Source organism: Lates calcarifer, linkage group LG8, assembly GCF_001640805.2.
Source record: "Lates calcarifer isolate ASB-BC8 linkage group LG8, TLL_Latcal_v3, whole genome shotgun sequence".
Lineage (NCBI taxonomy): Eukaryota > Metazoa > Chordata > Actinopteri > Centropomidae > Lates > Lates calcarifer.
Window position 1 is genome coordinate 6,522,262 of NC_066840.1, and position 24,428 is coordinate 6,546,689.

The window sequence follows — 24,428 nt, forward strand, 5'->3', positions numbered from 1 at the left end:
CAATGATGTCTTTCTTAGGCTATTAACAAACTCGAATTTTCACTTTTTCCATTGAGAATGATTAAAAAATAGATCGTATCTGTGTTGGAATGCATAAACGCATGGGTTAGGAAACTATGACAATTCATACAGAGTTGTCTGGTTACATATTTTTCATGTTTTTCTTAGTTGTAGACTTATGAACTCTGTACCAAAAGAGATGAATATTACTGGTAACATTACAAACACTAACATTTTAGAAATACTGAATTGAAATTATTTATTGAATTGCAATAAATAAAAAGAAATTATTTATTGAATTTTTACATTTTTTTTCCTTGACCCAAAAACACTCACATTTTCAATATATTTAGTTTAAAAGATATCAAAGTCTGCCTTGAAAAGACACAAAGTGTAAAATATATGTGTAATCACAGAATTCAAACTCCTCTTCAGTTTTCCCCATGCCACTGAACTGCAGAGAACACCCAGGAATATTACACCAGGATGCGACCCCGGTGTCCTCAATTGTAGCTATGGCCCTGTGTGCAGCTACAGAGAAGGCACCTGAAGACCCAAGTCTGTTGATGACTAATACTGCACTTAAGGGTAGAACCAATTGAAAACCACAAAAAATTCAAAAAAAATAAAAAATAAAAATAAAATTTCAGTTAAACATTTTTTTATTTCATGGAAATACAACATAATTTCAAATCCTTTGCAGGACCATTGTTGTACATTTTATACTCTTTTCTCCATTTTTGTACTTGAAAACATGGTCACTTGTACAACAATATCATAAACAAAGCCTCATGTCACAAATGGAGCCATTGATGACAATAAATTACACTTGCCATGCTAAGGTTTCGAGATGATACATTGGTACCTTCATTTTCACTAGATTAACCTTTAAATGAACAAGAAGTCGGAGTTGAATAAATATGATAAAAAGACACTGGAGTTACAAAAGAAATTTTCTTCATTCAAAACGGAGCAGAAAAAGATCATAGGGCTGTGTGGGGAGGGTTACTTTTTGTTTTCCTTCATATGAAAAAAAATAGGGACAATTTTTGCATATTTTTATAACACTGCTAAATCTAAAGCAAAAATCCATCAATAGTAAATACTGACTATATTTAGGAAACTGCCCTTTAATTATGACTGACATTTTAGTTATGATTTTTTTTGTTCCTTTATGTGCAGAGTTTATGTTTCATAGGTCTGCTAGACCAACATCATCCATTCACACTCAAAACAGGTTAATCTAGTACAGCACTGTCTTTATACAACCTAGAGGTATTTTCTAGTCGTTTCTTTTGTTTTTTTTTTTACTCTTGAAAAAGCAAACACATTTACCCAGATGAAGATGTGTCTTTTCCAAATTGTAAATAATATCACTGTATTCATGTACAGAATATAAAAATCTTTCCAACAGACAAAAAAGAAAGAGAGAGAGAGAGAGAGAGAAAAAAACAGTAGATGAGGTTTCCAGTCAGTCGTAGAGAGGCGAGTATACCAAGGATGTGTAAATTAAAATATTAATAATTAAAAACAAGAACAATTACAACACTCGACACTTCACTTTGTTCAACAGTGAAATTTACAGTGGAACTGGTACCGAATAAAAATGTGCTTATTAAGAAGCCAGAAAACCAGACTGGAGGGTAAGATAAATAAAAGCAAATCAAAAAAATGCAATGTACCTTCATTCCTTTGAAAGCAAGCAGGTGTAGGAGAAGTATTCAAATGCATCATGATAGACACTATGGATGTGGGCAGATCAGATTATTATACAAATGAATGATGAAGAGTTTGAAATGAATCACGATAAACAGGTTTGGGTCATATAGAGGGCACGCATAATGACAGCACAGGTGTACTGGTGCCTGTGTTAGTAGCTTTAGTAGCACTGAAGAGCACCATGTTGCACTTAAATTAACTTCATATAACTTTAAATTAGTTATTTGTTGTATTATTTAGTACTTCATTTAAACCTTGTTAGATTGACTTTTGTCTCAGCTCTTGATTGCAAATTCTTAAAGGCGTTTTATGACTCAGAATGGCTGTTACTTCAGACATGTGGAGCCAAAGAGGGCTTCAGATTATAGGATAGACATAACTCTTGGCATTTGTGTCAGTGGTCCGATCCACAGGTGAGCAGATGAGGGAGTAAGAGAAGGCATGCATGAGTCTGAGTGAGAGAGCCACACAGATAGTAAAATAAAAAGACAAAGGTGTGAATATACACTTCCACCTCTGGTCTGGTCCACTTTCTTACAGCGTGGTAATCCGTACCTCTATGAGACCAGCAAGAGGCAGAAATAAGTATCACAGCTATGGGGAATGTGTGTGTGTGTGTGTGTGTGTGTGTGTGTGCACTATGTGTGAAGGGTCTTTTTCAACAGGTGGTAGCCAGGGATTGGTGTATAGGAGGTTGGAAACAGCGAACATGCTCCACAGTGGAACTGTCTGTCTCCACCGCTTTCATGTACTTGTTGAGGATGGCAAAGATCTCGTTGTTGAGGATCTGGTACTTCCTAATGCGGTCTGCCATCTTCTTCAGGGGCTGTCAAGGAAAACAGTCAACAGAGCGTGTATTTAAATCATACAGCTGCAGAGAAAGTAAACCAAATGCCAACCAGTATGTTCATGTGTGTGAGATAATGTGTAGGATATAATATACCCACCACATTTTTGATGATCTCATCCTTCCCGTCCTGTCTTTGGACTTTGAGCAGGTGGTAGCAGAAATCAAAGAGGTCAAAACGGCGCTGCTGTCCCAGCAGCACAATGATGGCACAACCGGCCCAGTTCAGCCCATCCCCAAAGCACTGTCTGGAAGGCAAAGCACATACAACACATGTTTCCATCAAAGTGAGGCACAGGTCTTACAACAAATTTAAGAAATGTCTGCAAAATAAAATCCAATTCAGTGCACGTTTCCATCAACTACTTTTATGCAAATATATTCCAGAAGATGCGGCAAGATTACATAATTAATTGTGCAAGTCAACTCGTCTTTTCTGATACAGGTGTACCCTGTAGTGTTTTTCTCAGCTGCTATGGTGACAGAGAAAGGAGTGACATGCAGAAATTGTCCCAGCAGGAAAAGCAGAGGCAGGTACCGCAATGTCAAAGTGTATTGAAAAAAGCAGTTTCCCTTAACCTTTATCACATCATCTCTTTTTAGATATGCCAACTTTTCCACCTAAACTTTTTTGCGATATTCTGTTTTTCTTTTTCCACCAAATCTTTCATGATTCCAATAAAACAGATCAAACATGAAAAAAAGACAAACTCAGGGTAAAATACGCTGTAACCTACTTTTCTGAGTCTTTGCATTCAATTTTGGCAAACCAGACTCACCTCATTCTTACCACTTGTATTGCTGTAAGTTGTATTACATGATCATGTTTGGCTGCATGTGTGTTTAATCATATGCAGACACACATGTATTGTACCATACACCAGCCAGGTGCTACTTACTCTGCTGTGAACTCGTGCGTGCCCACCGGGATGCAGTAGACAAACTGCATGGCGCTCCACAGGCGGTGGAACTCCATACACTCGTCAACGTGCATCACACCGTTGGTGGGCGGAGGCCCGCGCCACACCCCATCCTGCAGGAAGCTGCGGATGCGTGTCAGGATGACCTCGAACATGGAAAGGCCACAGCACAGACGTTCTTTGGTCAACAGGTCTCCCTCACGGGCAATGGCAATTTGCTGGTAAAAAAGAATGGCGAGAAAGACAAAACAAAAATAATAATAAAATACATTAATTAATGGGTAAAATCTTTCCTCTTTTGTCTGCTTTTATGTCCGTCGGCCCTCCTACAGACAGAGTGGCGTTAACTCACTTGTGGGGTTCCCAACCTCTCAATTAGAGGCACAAGGTGGAGAGGGGCGTACTTCGCTTCCAGCCTTTTCATCCTCACCTCCAGACGCTCTCCCTCTGTGTAACACATAAACACAAGGAGGGACATGTACATGCTGCACAAAAATGACACATAAATCAACAGGCACTGGAGTGGATGTGACTAATCTGATTTGTTTTTTTCTTTTACCCATGCCATTTGTATACCTTTGATGTAGACTCTGGGTAGAATGTTCTGGAAGGGGGCGGCATGAAGCAGATCACACACTTCCTCCTGGGACTGAGATTCAAGCACAACACAAAAACGGATCATTTTAATCGAGAACATCACCCCCATTTGCTTTATGGACACCCTGACAGAGCATGCAAGTAGCCATGAGGTGATGGTGTTCTGCTGAATTCCTTAATTTAATCAGTTTTTACAGTTGTGTAAAAACTAAGAACTAAAGTGTTTGAAACATTTTGAAATGACTAAAGCACTGAGTAAACTGCTATGAGCTCCATATCATACTGTGGGAGTATGTTGATAGATTAGTCAGCATTATCTCCAGCTTATGCAGAGAAGCAGATAACTGCGTTAGTGTGTGTCTGTGTGTATCATAGGGGCTATGTTTATCAAGCCATGATGACAGGCCAACATTAGCCAGATTATAATTTGTCACACTCTAAGTACAACATCCCATCTAATCTGGTTTAGCAACAAGAGGTCAAGTCTATATCCATCTTAATAAACACTCATCCCTCTGGATAAAATGTCAGTGTGTATTTTAGATGTGTGAAGTTGCGCGGTAACTCTTACTTGTCAGGCTTACTTAGCTTGATGGTTGTCATGGCAATTGTTAGTCAAGGCAACAAGCTACAAGTCAAACTAAACGCAGAGAAGCAGCATCTTGAAACCTCGGCTAAAGGGTGATGAATGAGAGCCATGCAATGATAAAAGCAAGACGCGCACACCCAAACACACAGACACACACACCTAAAAACACACACACACACACACACACACACACAGGCAATCCATTCCAACGTACACACAAACACTCTACACATACAGAGGTCAGTGCAGTCAGACAGAAATGGCAGAAAGAGTGACAGCTGAGGTAGTGTTATGTAAACAGGCATCACAAGCGCCCAGAATCAGAAGAGCGTATGGAGGCAGAAGTGCAGAGTTAATCACAAGACTGTACCAACAATCAACCAGAAATGTATTATCACCTCTTCCATGGAAGACAAGGACATAAAGATTCTGTAATGCAGCAGCCAAATGTGTGTGTGTGTGTGTGTGTGTGTGTTTGATCTTTTAAATTGTATTTATCAAATGTCTGTCTTCACTTTTAGTGTCAAAAATGAAAATTTCACTTAAAACCCTACGGTCTCAGGTCCTTTTGCTTCCATGGCTGATTGGAGGTGAAACTTGTGTGTGTCAAACTAACACAGTGAAAAAAAGAGAAAAACAGAAACACAGCAGCCCAAACCAACAAGAGATAAAAGAGAGAGAAAGACATTCGAGACAGTCTGTCTCTGTGTTATTTTGATACTAATGACAAGACCTAAATTCTTACCACCTGAGGTAGTTGCCAGCGTGTAATGAAAAATAGAGTTGTATTTCAGAAAAAAAAACCATTACAGATCAAATACACTTGGGGGCACTCGGACTTGGGGCCTGACAGTTTCTGTACCGTGAGTTTTTGATTTAGGATGTGAATCAACACCATAAATTAGACAGAAACCTTCAGGCGCCCAGGTTATTGCTCACCCACATAAAAACATGGCAGTCACAGACAGCTACATATTAGCGGCCCCTGCTCACTGATCATGCTCAGGGACCACAGGAAGAAATAACAGTGTAAAAGTTGGGAGGGAAGTGGAATAAGGGGAGACAACCACACAACAAAAACACAACAAAGAGAAGAGGAGGAGAAGGGAACAGGAGTATAATACAACTTGATACAACATCTTGAAAAGGAAAAACATTTTACCAGGGCTTGCTCAATGAGCAGGCAGAAGAGGATGGCATTTCCCACCTCCCTTAAGCTCTGGAAGACATCTGTCTTCAGCTCAGCATACTCAATGATATCCTTGAGCTGATGGTGAAAGAACTCCAGGATACCTGGAATGGCAGAAATGGAAAAATGTGGCCATGATGCACTGCTAAATTCACATTTTCAATCAAGACACGCTTTATAACACCTTTTAATTCCTACAGTCAAGCAGAACACCTACTAATGCCTCATTATGTCATTGATAATCTATTGCTACCAGGGTGAGCTGGGGTCAACAGGTCTGCCCCGGCTGCCCTGACCCACATTTGGTCCGAGCGTCAGGCCCTCGCAGCAGAGGATGGGAGGATCATTAACTGCTGACAGTAAGATCACAGGCAGTAAGCCAGGTACAGACCTCAGGGTACAGAACATCAGTAATCTACAGATTAGTAAACCCTCCTCATAGGGATATCCCATCTGACAGGCCTCTAATCTGCACACACAGCTTCGGCCAAAATGCACAGAGGCAGGTCAGGTAAAACACCAAAATGCAACATAAGTAGATAAAGAAGTAAGGTATTTTCATGCTTTTGTCTGCCTGATTTGGGATTGTGAAGCATTTTGTTTTCTGTACTACATATTGACAAATAAATTATTTATTACACTTGTATGTATTTGTATTTGTTTTATTTTAATTACAATAGATAAACCGTTGCTGCAAATGAGCTATTTTCTGCACTGTGTCCCCAACTGACTCCTTTACACCCCTCCTAACTGTTTTTATAATGCTGGCTGCTCGATTCTTGCTGATGTAGTGGATTATATGTTGTAAGCATTTTCTTCTGCTTCAAATATTTTGCTGCTGGTCCAAATTATAAATGACTCTTCCTCCAGCAATATGTAAATGCCAAGCCTTGTCTGTGAAAACTGAAGAATAACTGGGTCGGTTTTCAAGTGAGCCGTTTCTGTGTATATTTGTTCATGTGCATGAATACAAAATATGTCAATCTTAGAGGGTTTTCACACCAAAGACCCTATGTACACTTGACCCCAAAGTCCAGTTTGTTTGATTAGTGCCAACACTGTGCACTGCACTGAAATTGTGGTCTTCAGTACGGCTCCTGTACAGTTCGTGTATATATATATATATATATATATATATATATATAACAGAGTGCTATATAAAATGTGTGGTGCAGTGCACTCTTCTTCTTTGTGTTTACTGGCAGACTGCAAACCAGCTGGGTGCATACCGCCATCTACTGTATCAATGTGTTGATACACTTGCGTATGGAACAACACCACACAACAACCATGATCAGGCTTGGTATGAGGCTGTCATACTTGTCTGACAATCTGTTACAGATTTCTTATTGGAAAAAGTTGCTTAAAATGAGGCAGAATCATTCAGAGGTGAACATCAGTTATAGAGAGAAAGGCATTTGTACATCTTGGCCACGAATACTTTTAACTTGCTGCAGTTTAAGTGAGACTCCTGACCCATGACTGTGATTGTCTTCTTCAGAAAAGCTGCCTAATTTAACTTTCCTAGATCACACTTCAAGGAATAATCCGTAAGATGAATTACACTGAAGGGACCGTTCTAATTATAGGCAGCTTTTATCCTCCTCTGTGTTCATTTCACACACATTTTGTTAACTGTCAGTGGAGGAGGGCAAGCACAGTGTTAACTGCTATTCTAACAAAACTATTTAGGAAAATGATTACTGACTATGGAATGGTTTTGTTTAATGCAGAGGTTAGTAACTTTCTGTAAGTTCAAACTCAAAACTATTTCCCTTCATTGTTAGAGGGATGCATTAAAAACATCTTCAATCAACTAAGGTATTTTGAATTTGAACATAATATTTGCGGTGAAACATGAGAGTTCCACTCAGTAAATGTTATGATAAATGCATCCTTTTTAGTATCTCCCCCACTTTTCTATGCAACGATGTAATGATGACAAACCTCTAAATTTACAGCTTTAATGGGCTGAAAACTGATGTTGTAAATACTGTAGATATAACCCCACATGCACTCTCTTCACTGTAACAGTGGGAACTATCATCTCACCTGGGGAACCGTACTCATGGCGCGGTAGGCGGCAGATCTTGGGCATGACTTCTATCAGTGTTTTTACATACTGCAGGATGGTGCCCTGTAACTGCAACGTGACAAGGGAGACAGATAGCACACAGCAGTTGATGGGGAAGAAAGAGGCACAAAGAGGGAACAAAAAATGACTGTAAGAATCTGGCACACTGAGGTGGGAGGAAAGCACATTTGTTAGGGATGCAGTGGAAAATGAAGACAAATACCAGGCTCTTGACAATCTTAAGGAGCTCTTCCATCACTACAGCAATGCCTTGGTAACCAAGGAGACGGCAGATGGTCTTGAAGTGAGGCGGGCCAACAAAGTTTCTGTAGGAGCTGTATATGTGGGAGTAGGCAATGTTCAGAGGCTGAGAAGAGAGGAGTAAACAACAAAACAGTATTAATCTGGAGCAGTAGGAAGAAAGGTTTCCTTTCCACATACAGTTATAGGCTTTAATCTATGCTGCATCAGTGACGCCATACCTTGGACCCGTACAGGTAATAAGGCTGCACATTGGCTGGCTTGTCTCTTTGAGGCTCCTGGGTGAAGGGAATGGCTGTGCGTACAAAGCTGAGGAGAGAGAGGAAAAAGTTAAAAGCCAAAGAAAAAAAACAGACTTAAAACAAAGTCTCTCCACAAATACACAGTGTTAAACTAACCGGTTTGTGGATCCGTTGTAGCAGTAGTTAGGGAGGAAATCGAAGTTGAGCTCCCAGAAGACGTGGAGCGTGATTCGTCCATAGGGAGCGGAGACGTTGTGGTTGGCCTCGCGGAACATGGCGTCAAAGCTGTCCAGGGTCATGTGCTTGGACAGGAGCCGGTGGGTTAGTCTGTTGATCTCCAGCAGCCACTCTAACTCCTGTTGAGGAGACAAACAGAAGCGTTATGAAGACTTTGATTTGAACACAAAGTTGGTTTGATGAGGTTATGAAAGGAGAAAGCTCAGTTTTAATAGTGCGCATCGCTGGTATGTGATCTTACCACTATGGAAGTGAGGTCCTCACTCTCAAAGCGACTGATTGCATGGTCCAGAGACTTGTACATTGCTGCCGAGATCCTCTGGGTGATCAGACGGTTCAGGTCAATGGAGCGACCGAGCAGCTGCAAGAGACAGCAGGAATGGTTAAGAAGAGAAAAGAGCAACAAGGTATTCTATATCAATCTATATATCAGTTTCTATTTTTCCCCTACCTGTACGTGTCTCTGTTTGAGCAGCGTCTCGTAGCGGTTTGATGGAGGGTATGGGATGATGACACCATAGTTTTTACACTCCGCTCTGAACCGCTTGTCTAGGAGGACACTGTGAAAAAACAGATAATATGATTTATACATCTTAAGTAGAGCAAGTGCTAAACCATGTGCCAAAAAGTGCTAATCAATAAAGTCACTTCTCCTACCTGCCAGCCATTGCTTTGTAGTAGGCAAATATCTGATCTGCTAACTTGTAGACAAACTGATCAAAGCAAAGGTTCACCTAAAAAAAAGAAACATCTTATGAAGGTATTATTTCTAAAGAGCAGCAAAGATGTAAAGATTAATGCATTTTATTTATTAAGGGTGCTATATGGATGTTTTTGCTATTGCTACACATACAACAGCTGTTTATTTCAGCCACTGTTGTGTTTATAAGACAGCAAGGCAGCACTACTTCCTCATCCTCTCATGTTGGACTGAGGGCAGACTGGAAACTACAGTAACTCACTATCTCAAAGTGGTTTTACGAGAAGGGCCAGGATGGTGCTAGCTGGTTAGCATGCTAACTTCAGTAGAAGAAAAGAAGTGATAAAATAGAAGCAAAAAAAGAGTTATGTCTAGACTGGCAAGTAAACAGTTGTTACGTACCAATAGCAAAAACGTACATATAGCACCTTTAAAGACGAACCCTATTCCGAGTGACATTACCTCAGCTTCGATTTCATCATAAAGGAACTGTTTCTTGAACTTAGTGAGAGCGTAGTATCCACTATCATTATACAAGTCTAGAGGATATAGCACATATCTGTGGGAGGGAGAAAGGCAGTTACAATACAGTCTGTTTTCTCAAGATCCAAACACATTCAGAGTTTCTCAGTGGACTTTTTTTGTCTTACTCCATCATGGAGGGCTCTTTGGTCTCCAGGATGTGGTCAGTAAGGATCCAGGGCATGGACATCTCAATGGGGAACTGGATTCTGCGGCCCATGGTCAGCTCCAGGAAGAACTCTCTGAACCACAGCTGGGACAGGTCACAGCACTGCTGCAGGGCCTCTGGACAACAGAAGGAAGCAGAAAAGGAAGGAGAATCAATTTAAATGTCTACAGATCTACAAGGATTTCAGTTCATTTGAAAATACATCAGATCATTTTAGCTTCAGTATACTCACCACTGAAGTTGAGCAGGTGTGTGAAGAAGAAGGATTGTTTGTGGAAGTCCTCTATGGCCACCACTATAGGTCCATCCAGACTGCTGCGGAGAGTCTTCTTAGACCCACTCTTATCTGCTATCAGTGACTCCAGCATGGTGCGCACCATGTACAGCTGCACGGGGAGGTCAGAGGTACAAAAATTTTAAGCGGAAAACTCTTATTACACACAGCAGGTTTAAGGAGGCGGATTCTTTCACACCTATGTGTGAAACAATATTAGTAATTTTCCATCACAGTATTAAATATGACTAATTTTCTGAATATTCTTTGCATGTAGTACAGAGATGGATCACAGAGATAATAATTATTCATTATTATTTGAGTAAAAGAAGCTCAGAAAGTCCCAAAACACAGAGAATAATTTAGATTTACTGCAGAGAGTTCAGAGAGAAACAATTCATCAGTTACAAACTGTGTTATAGTTTGATTTATTCTCATGTCTCTAATCTGCTCCTTCTCTAATCTATCCTGGTGTCTATAAAATCTAACCAGGTGTTGCTTGGTTACACCGTCCACTCTAATTCACTCTGCTATCACACTGCCAAGTCAAAAAGTAGGGACACTTATTTAATATGTGTTCTAACAGATGGCAAAAATGGAGTAATTCAGATTTGTGTCTCATTCAACAAAAATAATTGTGAACATCTACAGAGCTACTGTGATTAAAAAAAAAAAAAGTGAATTTTGTAGGAGTGGTTTTAACCAGTTGATAAAATACCTGCACAGATGATTTACCAGCGGTGAAGTTGTGCCAAGCTGTGTATGCTGAGGTGTATGTGAAGTCAAACATCATTTACTACCGCAAGTTAGTTTTACTTTTTAGAACTTGTAAACACTGTGAAAGGAGCCATTTTGCATTATTAGTATTTTTAGTGTGGATACTTTAAGTACACTTTGCTGAAAATACTTCTGTATTTTTCCTGAGGTAGATTCTCTAAAGCACATGACTTCTTTCATGACTTCTTTCTTGTTGTGCTGTTGCATTGGTATTTTAATCAGTAAACATGTCAGTGCTGTTGCCAACAGTCAGAACCAACAACATTTTGATTTGTCCAGGCCTCATTTCCCAAAACCTATCTTAAGGCTAAGATGATCTTAGTCCATGGACTAACCTGTGTGCTGGAGGGTCCTACAGCCCTGCGGGGCACTTTGATGTCAAATCCACCTTTCGGGTCCTTCTCTCCTCTCAGACACGGATCGTTTGGAGGCTCCCTCGCCCCTTCCCAGTCACAGACGGTCTTTCGAATGGCCTGGAGAACACTACATAAGAAAGCTGGATTATACTTTAGAAGTGCTTTAGGTCTTTTGGTCTCTTAGGTCTAAGAGCCAAAATTCACAAGAGCCATAAGATTGAGTTTAATGCACATTTAATCAGATCATCTGTATGTGTGCGTACCTAATGAGGACGTTCTTCTTCTTGCGTACAGCCTGGCGCAGAGGCTCTCTCAGGGTCATCTGGGCAAAGTCCTGCAGCGCTGCGTAGATGGTATTCCTGATGGCCTGGTTAAACACGGACTCCATTCGGCCCATCAGAACCTACACAGTGCATTACACAGCACCATCATCATCATCATCATCATCATACTGGTTATGAGGACTCCTGATTCTAAATCCAGTATTAAAAGAATAATTTGACATTTTGGGACATATCCTTATTCATTTTCGTGCTGAGAGTCAGATGCAAAGATCGATACCACTCTCCTATCAGTGGTATCCAACAAAGATTTCCCCCACACATAGTTTGAAGACATTGGAGGTTTCACATTTCCACAATGCATCCAGTGTTGGATACTGGACCAAAATCATGCTTGTATGTTTGAAACTCAGATTAAAAGGTAGAGGAGAGAAACTTTCCCCCGTCAGCCGATGGATGTGAAAACAATCTTCTAGTATCAAACTCTGGACATACAGTCATTCAGCAAAGTGAAGGTCAAACATTAAACTAAAGTAACAATAAAGAACACTACTTTGAGCGGAGGAGCTAGCTATATGAAGCTATAGCCAGCAACCGGTTAGCTTAGCTTAGCATAAAGACAGAAAACAAGAGACAACAGCTAGCCTGAACCTGTCTGAAGGTAACAAAATTTACCAACCAACACCTCTTGAAACAAACAACCTCCAGCTAGAGCCAGGTTCGCCTGTTATGCTAAGCTAAGCTAACTGGCTGCTGGCTGTAGCTACATAATTAGCAAAGCCACAACTGTGGCATCGATCTTCTCATCTAACTCTCAGCATATCCAAATGTTCAAGTACTCTTTTAAGATTAAAAATATCAATATCGTCCTTCTGAATAATTTCTCATTGTTTGACTAAATGAGCCACTTGTCTGCATTCACGCATATATGCACAAAGTTTTAAAATGTCCTCTGACCACCAGCTGTCAAGAACATCACTGACTGAGCTATTCATATTTTCAAAACAACACCTGACAGTGTCACCAGGGTTTTACCTGCAGCCCTTTGATCATGGCAATGACCTCCACCAGGGCAAATTTCTCTTCACTGGTGTAATTATAACGTGTGGCCCGTTCATATTCCTCTGCTGTGCCTGGACAGTCCTTGTTACAGAATTTATCTGTGGGATGGACCAGCTTCCACGAGTACTGAAAGAGATAACAGAGAGCTATGAATATACCAAAGCTACAACGATCAATGGCAAAACCTCAAACTTTTCATACCTAACCCACACAAATGTTTTCCCCACCCACAGACGGACACAATCAATCCCTCGCTTTACTCACAACTTCCATGACGTGCGTGCTCCACTTGGACAGCAGCTGCAGTCCTCTCAGTGCCAGGTCGAACAGCTCCCTGTACTCCTCGTCAGACTTCTGGCTGTCCAGGCCCGAGCCCGTCACCACTTCGCTGTTGCTGTAGCGTGCCAGCTCCGAGATGAAACGGATGTGGTCCTCCCTGATCTGCACCATCTGCTCACACAGGTTGTACTGCGGTGAGATGCTGCTCTGGGTGCACGTCCACCTGTGCACAGAATGGAGGAGATGGAAGGTTAAGGGAGGGGTGGGTGGGAGCAGATGGCACGGTGGTCAAGAATTTCTAATTTTGCTTATGGTTGAGAGCATTTGTGTTAACTAGGTATGCAGATGGCCTGGATGGCTTCTCTTACTTGGACTTGTTTTCTTCATAGTGAGCGCTTGTCTCAATGTAACGTGACAACTCGATCTGCATGTCTCCAAACAGTGGCACCACTTGAAGCTGAAAAACACAGGAACCAACATCTCACCTGCTGACCACACACACACAAATATATTTCTGGATAAAAGAGATGACTTAAAAACAAAAGCCTTACTTTGAAGAACTTGTCAATCTTGCTCAGGTTGATCCTCTTTTTGGCATCTAGTTTGTAGATATTACTCACGTTCCCATCCATCAGGTACAGACCAAAGCCCATCACCTGACACACACACACGGAGGATTTGTTTCACAATGACAAACGGCATTGAGCTGGCAAGAGATCCGACTATCGACTGTTATCGGTTGGCAGCTTGCTAAGAAGTCAAAGGTGTGTACCTTGAGCAGCATGTGTTTCTCACTGGGTGTCAAATACATCTTGTTCTCATAATAGTCTACACAGATGTTGACAATGTCGGCCAAAAGTTCCTCGTAGCCAGGAATCACCTCCAACTGTTGGTGCAGGCACTACACAGGGACAGAGATGGGACAACAGGTCACCTTCAGTTAAACAGTATTTCATTCACAGTCAAATGATCAGTGCTTATAGGATTTTGCTATTATCTGATGTTTTGAACTATGAACTGACCTACAAATACAACTGCCTGCCTGTGACCATCAAGTCACAGGCAAAGTTTGCACACCAACCTGAGTGATCCTGTTGTGGTTGGCTAAGAACATGGAGAGATTCTGGGACTCCTGGATGGACTGAGGGTCAGCCATCTTCCTCAGGAACTGAGCCGCCCTGGAGACAAGAGGAGGAGAAAAATGTGCACTTGGCTCTTCAGATGAAAAAAAAACAACAACACAGACTTTGGATTTCTTTATTCATGGTACACTACCTTTTGTAGGCAGAGTGATCATTCTTGACGCTACACTTCATGTTCTTCAGTTCATCCAGGACTGCAAACATGTTGATGAATTTGCCCAGAGTGAGCAGGTAGGCCTCAGACACAAAGTCCTTCCTTCTCTCAGCATGGCAGAGACGCTTCACTTCACTACAGAATCGTTCTATGGCTTTCCGCTGTAAAGACAGGTGAACCAGGATATATCATCAACAAAGAATACATTGTAAAACATAGGTCTCTTGATCTTCTGGTTCAACTGATTACAAAATATTACAGGTCCTGTCGGACAGCTGAGTCTTACCTGGAAGTACATGAACTTCATGAGCTTGGTCACCTCAGGTTCTAACACCTCCACTGTCTTCTCATAGATCTCAACTCTGTTGGGTTGCTCGTTGCATTTCACCTAGCAAACACAAGAGGGTGCCATCATACAGGTTGATATTGCAGCAGCAGCACAACGTTTACTTCAGTTGTTACAACATTACAGCACGTTAACATGATTAAAAATATATATATTAAGGTATTTTTTTTCTCTCTCTCCCACCACCAAGGTTTCCTATTTTCATGTCTCAATAAACTTATATAGTCACCCAGGTAACACTACACAACTGTTGAGGTACATTTTTTCCAATCCAGTGAACTATGATAGAATGTATTTCCAAGACAGGATGATCTTGATTGTAAATGTAGCAAATCACAACAAGAGAATACAGAGTAGAGTCAAATTATTCACCTTCTACTTGGTTAAGTTTGAGTGTGCTGAACAACAATCAGATTGCAAAGGAAAGGGATGCAATAAAAAGTAAGAGATTAGGCATCTTATTTAATGCACGTGTGTGTGTTTGTGTGTTACCTGGGGAATGGCTCTGGAGCAGCTTCTCCAGGTGTAAAGCATCACAGCATACTCATGTCCTTCCTCCAGCATCTCATTCTGTACAAATAAACAACACCCAACAAAGACAAAATTCATTTTTAATACAAAGTTATAGCAAAATTGTGATAAAAGCCTTGAGCGGATGTCTAAATTCTCTGTATCTCTACTTGTTTAATATGTGTATGCTACTGATGGAATTTCTCCAAAGGCACTTAACAACTCAAAGTATACCCAACATTTCAGCAGAGTTCTAAGATTGTTCTAAGATGAATGGGGCTTAATAAATATTTGAGTAGGGGAACATTTCTTCCATTCTGAAGTAGGTGAAACAGATTCCTCCATCACTCCGTCTAAACAAGGCGCATCCTCAAATAGACCAGCTTCAACCTCAATGGGACTTCCTGATTAAATAGGGTTAAATAAAGCGCTACTTCCCCTCTTTGCCAGTCAAATCACACTCTCCATTCATTCACCATCAGGGGAAAGAGGTTTAGTGGTCCTCTGCCTGCCTGATTCATCAGTGTGTGAGGGGAATGTGTGTCTATATGAGTGTGCTCGTGTGTGTGTGTCCTGCCACAGGCCTAGCCAAATCCTAACAAAGGAGCCAAATGATAATCAATTCACAAAAGACAAGGCTCTCTTTAAGGGCGTGATGCTGCTTCCCACAGTCGCCTTTGTGTTCACTGAAAGAGGAACAGCAGCTATTGAAGGCAGACAACAAAAACTTGATTTAACCAATCAGATATCAAAAAGCAATAGGATGGCAAACCATGACATGTGGTTTTAAAAACTGGAGCACAAGCCTCACCATGCTGGAGTGGACTGTAGCTTGCTCTATATAACGGGCAATGCCAGTCACGAATGCATTCCTGTCTTCAAAGTTGGTGTCAAAATTAGCCTGCAGAAGAGGGGGGTGGGAGAAAAGAGCGAAAGGGGAACATTAAAAATGTCTGAACAACAGGGGGATGATGGTGCATGACGGAGCCAGTGTGAACGCGTACCTGGTACATGATGGAGGAGGGAGGGGGTTCGATGCATGGCTGCTGGTCCGGGAGGGGCAGCTCCTCCAGCAGGTCCACGTTGGACAGAGCATCCTCCAGGGTCACGTGGGTCGTCATGGTAACAAGGCGTCACTCACACAACACCCCAGTCTTGACAGAAATAGAGGAAGAGAGAGCAATATGAGATAAGGAGGCAGAAGAAGCTCCGTTGCGGGGGGGTACTTCTGCAGTTGCAAGAGAGTACGTGAGAAGATTGTGGGGTAGATTTGATAAAACAGATTATAATTTGATGTATAAAACATATCCACATTTTGAATTGGCAATAACACACTGTTAACCCGGATTTTATATTTACTTAAAGATTTAATTGCAATACACTTAAACAATCTAAGTTAGATGCCATTACTATACAATCCTGAGTAAATTCTACTAATCTATAGACATTGGTGAATGTATGAATAATTTTAAGTCAAATGACCTAAAATATCTATGTTTTTGTCACACCACATCTCTTTTTCAAATCCACTGAGTTATGAGAAGCCCTCACAGGTGCAGAGTACTGGACCATCTGCTTTTAAAACTATAGGTACGTTTTTGTTTTTTTTCCCCCACTTTCTATATTATAGCTTACACATACTCATTCATACACATGTACAACCAGATAGATAATATAAACAAAAAGAAAGTAAGGAAGAAAGAAAGAGAGAAAGAAGATAACATCAAACAAAAACCATCCACTTTTACGTTACGTTCATGGTTCAACGCAAGTCCTCATGGACTATCTGGGAAAATAAATGAACATTACAAGTGAGTTTGAATTAAATCAACTTGGACTTAAGTGCATTGAACTTAAAGATATTAACTGTAATAACTATGCAAAACAACTGACCTTATGAACTATTTGAAGTTAAATCAACTTGGAATTTAGTGTATTGAACTAAAAATAAAAATTCCAGTACCCTCAAGCTTTTACGTTAGATGTACTTAAGTTTTCATCTTACATTACTCAAATTTTTTTAAGGCAACCGGTTTCCCGAAAATTTTAAAGTAAATTCAACTTATCCGGGCTTAGAGTGAACCTGAACACAGGATGCAACTAAAAGAGTGCATGAAAAATCATTAGACAACAGTGAGCAAAAAGTAATGAATGAACAGTTGTTCAATGAATAGTTAGCTAAAGGTCATGGGTAGCTGGTTAAAACATCCAGCTTTAGCCATTCCAAGTGGCAGTAGCACAAAGTGAAAACTTAATCAAATGGACCTAATCACAATATGATCAATAGGTCAACCATATGCAGTCTAAAAATCACTTCAAATGAACACATTTGGAAAATAATGGGTGGTGTTGATAAAGGGGTACTTAAGTTAATCTTGCAGGGCTGTGGGGGACATCTGACAAAACCAGTAGAGAGCTATTGTTTTAGAAGATACAAATGAATGAATTTAATATATGCTAGTCACAAAAAATAGAGCAGACACTGTCTTGACATGCCTAGACAACCTCATTTCCTCTTGAAACCTTTTTTCAGGCTGCGCGGTGCAGCGTGTCTGCGTGTTCACCCCTGCACCTGTATCCTCTCCCATTTCACTATATGTCAACACCAGAGTAACGCTCAAGGGAAGTAAAGGGCAGAGGCCCCTCGCTGTTTCCTTCTTAACTCCTTATTTGACTAGAGAAACACTTGAAGCATTTAATTCTTGAAATGCAGAGACCTGAAAATCTCATTGATCTGAGAGAGGCAGAGAGTGGTCTGGCAATGAATGACATTTTGACAAACACAAAGTGTGCTATCTTGCAAAGACAGTGGATCCACTGGCAATCACAAAAGCTGTAGGAGAACTGTTAAATTTGTAGGAAAACATTTCATGTAGATTAAAATTAAGATTGGTATAGATTAAAGATTGTAGATTAGATGTACATTCAACTCAGGCACAGGTCATCATTATGGACTGCACTCTACCTGATTTAAATGGCTAGTTCCTCCTCAAACTGTACAGTCCCAGTAGTGCCCTCTCCTCATTCTAAAACACCAGTCCAGCCAAAGCAGTGGGTATGCGCCCACCCTGTATATCATGTGCCTCTCAGAAATGTGTGTTTTACGTCTGACCTGGCAGACAGGGCTGACAGCACCGGTAATCAGCTTAATACTCACAGCCAGAGAGAGCAAAACTAGAGCTGGGGGGGGCAAACAGCAAAGACAAAAAAGAAGCAGATAAAACTCAACATGGCTGTCGCTCTTTTCCTTGTTACAGGTAGACAAAGAGCTTACAGCAACAGAAGGTAAAGTGGTGCACCAAGTTGTAAAATTTTTGAGGGATAGAGCTATGGCACCTTATGTAGTCAAACAGCTTTTTATTTGTCCTGGCAGTCAGCCACAGACTGAGGATCAAACAGACTGGTGAGCCTACGTAAATACAAACACAGTAATACTTCTACACACAAATGGAAGTCAACACATCTAAATGTCAAAACTGCAGCTGCTGACAGCTGATCGCAATGTTAGCATTCAGCTTTTCAAACTGAGAACATCACACAAAGTGAACGATTACAGCCAGTCTTCCCATAGCCAGTTAGGAGACACCTTCATCACAACACATACAGACAGGTGCCTACATCAAAAGTAGATTGTGACACATTACTGCTACATACATACACGCCCACACTGTATGTAGGTTTATTAATATGATCACAAATTAAGTGAAAAAGAAGTGGGTGCAGTTTCCTGTCACATCAAACTGCTACAGTTGACATGGCTCTAGCTGCATGAGGTCAACCACAAGTCTTAGGGCTGAATTCAGACAAATGACTGAGTCATCAAACTTCTAATGATACTTATGTGACACTGAAATTTTAAATGGCCTCTTTTGTGTGTTGGCAACCACATACACATGGTACTGAGGTAAATTAATACAGAGTGAGGTTTATTAGATTTTTATATCAAATCTATGCTCACTGTCTCTTTCTATCATTCTCTTCATAAGTGATATTGTTGAACTCTATCATTATTCATGATAGAGTCATTGATTATGAGTGATGTTATTTTCCATAGTAGCATGTAGTACCACTGGCAAGGTGGGAGTTGTAGTTCTTTTCACTTCTGCTCAACAGTATGAGTAACAATGAAGATATGACTAATTTTGCAAGTATGAAAATGAAATAAATAAAGGCCTGCAGATTGTCAGTGATGCCTGTGTACACTAATGAAAGCTCAGGATGAAATGTCAGCGCCAACCCCGCTCCTGTGTGCTTCCTGGAACCTTATAATGTTTGAGCAAAGAATATTAAAAGTCGTCTTGAAGACTACGTTTCCTGTATACTGCTGTGACTTTACAACCTGGATTCACACGTTCACTGATTCTTTCACTCACTTGGTTATTTTTAACTGCTAACAGCTTATAGAAAATGAAACATGCAGCTTGCTACAAGAGCGGTTCTGTCAGGCAGGCAAACACGTTCAGTGCTACTAAACTAAAACTCCCATCTGTGCTTGAGAATACAGGCGCAGACTGAAGCCCGGTTTGGCTGAATAAACTTTCCCACCCTATACCAGACTCTGTTCAACAGTTGGCGTGTGTGTGCATCTTTACAAAGCAAAGGGCCCCTTCATTCCCTTCTGGACACTTGGTAACGTAGCTGCAGGCCTGTGTTACACCGGAACGACTGAGACAACAACTCTCCTCAGAAATCCCATACAGTAGTTGTACACAGAACATCAATGGTATGCATGGCAGAATCCCCCTCCCCCTGACCAAGCTGACAATATAACTAAAGCTTCTATGCATCGAAAACTTGGGTCAGATCTCCTCATGACATCACTAATCCAGGAGGATCCAAGGGTGCTGAGGAAGTGCTCCAAGTATAACAACATAAACGAAGACTGAGAATGAAGACGGAATAGGAAAGGTACAAAAAGCAGCATGGACACAGATGACACATAATATGTAGAAGGAAATCATGGGCAGTATGTGCTGTGAGGGGTTTGGGTAATACATCTTGTCTGAGAGAGAGACACAAAGCGAGAGAAAAGTGTGTCAACTCCAGGGTCACACCACTCAACGGGATCTCCCCCCAAGGCTAGCTCTGTAATATATATTCATCCACACAATGAGACGAGATCCGATCAGCGTGGGGGGAAAAGGGAATGTCGAGCATTTAGACACACACATGATCATTTACAACAACACGTTCACCAGCACGCATACACTGACACTGACACTGGTGAAATGTGTGTTCCAGCAGCATCTGTGCAGTCTACAGTGTGTCATCGTGTGCAGGACGCTGGCTGGCTGACTGGCTGAGGTATTTGACAGGCTGATTGTCATTTCAGAGCAAAACTGCTGTCGTCTCATGATCCCCATGATGTCACTCTCACCTTTTAGACCGACAACAATGACACAAGCCAGGCTCACATGACCACGTTTGACAGGTCGAGGAGGGTAAACAAAAACCTAACTACCATTCTTTTTAGGTTCGTGGGAACATCCCTTTCTAGATTCATGGTGACAAGTAGCATTAAATGTATGCAACACTAAGGACAGAGTCATGCTTTGTGAAAATACAATTGTTCACCATAGTTTGTCAGCATTGTTCTCATCTACTTCCCTTTTCTTCCAGCTGGTTGGTTATTTATGTCCACAGGCCTTTGTCTCTCAATTTACTCAGATGAAAACCAAACCCAGCAAGAGTACTGTGGTAGTGTCAGCCACTAATGGCTGCTCATGGTCAAGATGTCTGAAGGGGATCGCTATAATAATGTGTATAACATAATAAGACATATACATACAGATACAGATGTCGCAATACTAGCCATATTATGTGGACATAAGCCTGACACTATAGCTCCATGGCAGATTAAAATGTTAGTATTTTTTCCCATTTTCTTTTACACATTTAGCCAATAAAATGTCACAAAATGTGTTCTGCAATTTCTCAGAGCCCAAGATGTAGTCTTCACATGTCTTGTTTTGTCCAACCAACAGTCAAAAACCCAAAGATATTAAATTTACAATGATATAATGCAGAGAAAGGCCCAAATCTTCACATTTTAAACCCCAGAACTAGTGAATCTTTGGTATTTTGCCTTGATTCATGATTTAAAACAATCATTTGATTATCAAATTACTTGGTGATTCGTTTTGTAGTAACAGACTGATTGATGCATCTTTAGGCACAAGACATTACAGTGATATCACTGATGGAAACAACCTTAACAGCATGCTATGAGCAATCAATAATCTCTGTAGAGATCTACAATCTCTTACATACCACATCCACACTGTATGTCTGACCTTTATTCTTCCATTTAAGATATTTTTAGGTTGTTTTTTTTTTTTTCGTTCAAACTGACGGTTTGATGATAGAGGGTGTCTTGATGATGAGCAGACTGTAAAGCCATCTGAGGCAAATTTGTGACTTTGAGCCATACAATTAAAATAGACTTTACTTGAGAAGAACTATCACTGGGATATCTTTTTAATTTTGCAGGGATCAGTATTAGCAGCAGCAGCAGCCTCATCATTACATCACTGGCTGTTGGTGAGGGGCTGCTGGCATACAGATTTACAACTCAGTGAGTCTGCAACAGTGGCAGATTCATACATCTCTACTCTCTGAGCGACAGAATGGATAGACGATGATCTAATGGAGAGCTCGGCGTTACCCGAAAAAAAAAAACAACAGTGTCTAGGCATTCGTGTGAAACGGAAGTGAGTGAACCTGTCATCTGTGCATCAGTAACAGGCCTGTGAGAGCTGTGAAAGCTTCTACGATGCTTTGCTCGCAGTTACATGCTGTGCCCTGTTGGCCGGTTGGATCAAGGAGGTGGGTGGGGGGACGATGTAGGAGAGAGAGGGGGGGGTGCAAAAAAAAAAAGATGAAAGAGACTGAAAGCGGTGATGTGAAATCAAGTCAGCGCAAGCATCAATTCGCTCCTCTTCTTATCATAGCGGATATCTCTTTTCATTCGTGCGGCGAGAAAAAAAACAGGCTGTTATCAGGTCAGAAAATCGTTTAGCTTTCCGTGATCCATCATTCATCAGCGCACTTGCTACACAGGAACACTCTCCTCACCCCACCCATCTCAGTGTGAGCTACGACTGCCGATGTTACAAGCTAACGGGGATCCCATTCATGTGTCAGAATAATCCGCGAAAACCGGGACGCTCCATCCGCCCGGCGGCTGGCGGAGGGCGATTTCCTCAATGATCGGCATTAAGTTATCTATCGTGTTTGCGCACGGGCTGGTAAAGTAAACCGGGGGGAGATGCACGGCGCGAGGGAGAAAAAGAAAGAGAGAAAAAACAGCTCTCTAGTCCCTCAGCCATCATCACTACCCAGCGCACATCACCAGCAGCCCGATCATCTTTAGCGCTGCGGCTCCATCCGTCGCTACATTTACTACATACCTGTAAATTGCATGTCCGTCCGGCGATATACGAAGACGGGCGGACGGTGTCGCGGTCTGCGACGGCGGTCCAATCTTTCCTGGCGTTTTTTTTTCTTTAGCCTCGTCTTCTGTGCCGATTGATGCTCTAGTTTCGCCCAGTACCTACCCAGTGCTAATCCACCCCACACAAAGAGCAGAAAATGGCTGCAAGTGCATTTTCTTAAAGGGACAGTCACAGCGGAGTGATGGAGGGGGTGATGAGGAGCCCCCCGACATGTTGATTCTGCCTGTTCCAGCCTTTATTATTACTCTTTACAGGAATATTTTATATTTTATCTGTGGCGAACACATACGGCTTTCAAGACTTTTAATTATTCACATTAAAAGTGTGTTTGGGAGAGTAGGGGAAGGTGTGATTATATGAACTTTGATCCTTGGCTCAAAACAGGCCAGAGGTTATTGCTCTCAAAAGGGGGAATAAAATACAAATAGACTGTTTATATGTTTCTGGCATTTGGATATGGAGTGTATCTGTGGTTCTTGTGGTGGTAGTTTCATTTAATTTAAGTTTTATTTTTAGAATTATATATATATATATATATATATATATATAATATATATATATATATATATATATATAACAATATAGATATTGAAGACAGTGTTGTATTAAACAACAAACTGCATTAATGATACAGGACAAAATTAAATAAAGGTCATCTTTCATCCCTGGTGGCAAGATGCCTTCAGCCTCTCTTGCCCCACTTGTTTTATGATTAATTAATCATATAGTTAAAGACGTAACAAATGTGTAGACAGGTGACAAATAAAAGGAAAAACAAACAAATTGTCTTAGAAAGATGTTGTAGGTTAGCTGCCAAAACAGCTTGTGTTCCCTCATTTGGTGTTTTGATGATGGTGGTGGAGAGTGCTGTCTAACACATCAGTCCAAAATCTTCAATTGGGGTTTCACTTGATTTGAGGCAATTTAAGGCAATGGTAATTCACATCATTTTCACACTTATCAAACCATTCAGTGACCCCCTGCTGCCTTTTGGGTGGGCCCATGGTCAAATTGTTTCTCTACTCATTTTTTCAGGTTTTTCCTTTAATTTGTCACCCATCTGTATGATGTATGATCCAGTAAATACGCTGTAGGAGGATAAGTGAGGAGGCTACCCACAAATGATCAGCTTGCTGGTAAATGACTGCATGGTTTACTAGATTGACTGGCAGATTATTTTCAGACTGTCTGGCCACACAGATGTACTGTAGGTGAACCCTCGAAAGAGCAGCCAAATAAGTGAGAATCCAGTTTATATCAGCTGGCCCACATGAAACAATTTTTGAGAGGCTCTTTGCTGCTTTTAGTGTTCCTAATGCTTCTAATTTAGATAAATGAAAGAGCCATTTAGATGTGTGTGATACACAAGAAATTTTCTTGTAACTTCTGAAGAGGATGTAGATTTTCAGTCCGTGCCCTTGACCTGATATTTCAATGTATTTTGTGACGGTACACATGTAAATAAGCTTTTGTGAGCCACTACACCTGAAGAGCAGAGTGGCTGGCTTAATGGCTTGATAACAGAAATGTATTATTCACTCATTATGTTGTCATGCCAGATATTCATAAAATTGCATTCCAGTTATATATAATCACATATAAAGTATTGGAATTCATTGCAACTAATCTAAAATCAAGCTAGATATAGCCACTGTTCTCCATAAAGAGGCAAAAAACACAGCTACTTTCTAGCTTTCAGGGACTGACTAATTGTCAAAAAACAGATT

The 24,428-nt window shown here is 40.9% G+C and overlaps 1 protein-coding gene across 1 annotated transcript; it reads right to left on the reverse strand.

Moving 5' to 3' along the window:
• Positions 1 to 644: 644 nt before the first annotated feature.
• Positions 645 to 22,849, reverse strand: cyfip2 (cytoplasmic FMR1 interacting protein 2). The gene is made up of 30 exons (XM_018675478.2): positions 22,657 to 22,849; positions 16,252 to 16,401; positions 16,059 to 16,148; positions 15,230 to 15,307; positions 14,678 to 14,779; positions 14,371 to 14,552; positions 14,177 to 14,273; positions 13,868 to 13,996; positions 13,647 to 13,751; positions 13,464 to 13,552; positions 13,081 to 13,318; positions 12,790 to 12,942; positions 11,737 to 11,876; positions 11,453 to 11,600; positions 10,299 to 10,452; positions 10,026 to 10,182; positions 9,838 to 9,934; positions 9,333 to 9,409; positions 9,127 to 9,235; positions 8,917 to 9,036; positions 8,595 to 8,794; positions 8,418 to 8,505; positions 8,159 to 8,302; positions 7,914 to 8,004; positions 5,835 to 5,965; positions 4,063 to 4,135; positions 3,839 to 3,933; positions 3,466 to 3,704; positions 2,667 to 2,814; positions 645 to 2,545 (listed from the first exon to the last, which is right to left on the reverse strand). Exons 2-30 carry the CDS (start codon positions 16,366 to 16,368, stop codon positions 2,378 to 2,380), a joined length of 3,759 nt encoding a protein of 1,252 aa, XP_018530994.1. The 5' UTR covers positions 16,369 to 16,401; positions 22,657 to 22,849; the 3' UTR covers positions 645 to 2,377.
• Positions 22,850 to 24,428: the final 1,579 nt, after the last annotated feature.

Excerpts from the sequence above, each read along its gene's own strand:
- cyfip2 (XM_018675478.2), bottom strand. The coding sequence starts at position 16,368 with ATGACGACCCACGTGACCCTGGAGGATGCTCTGTCCAACGTGGACCTG. Across the intron at positions 13,319-13,463 it reads TATGAAGAAAACAAGTCCAA|GTGGACGTGCACCCAGAGCA; the intron begins GTAAGAGAAGCC and ends TTCTGTGCACAG. Across the intron at positions 8,795-8,916 it reads AGGACCTCACTTCCATAGTG|GAGTTAGAGTGGCTGCTGGA; the intron begins GTAAGATCACAT and ends TCTCCTCAACAG.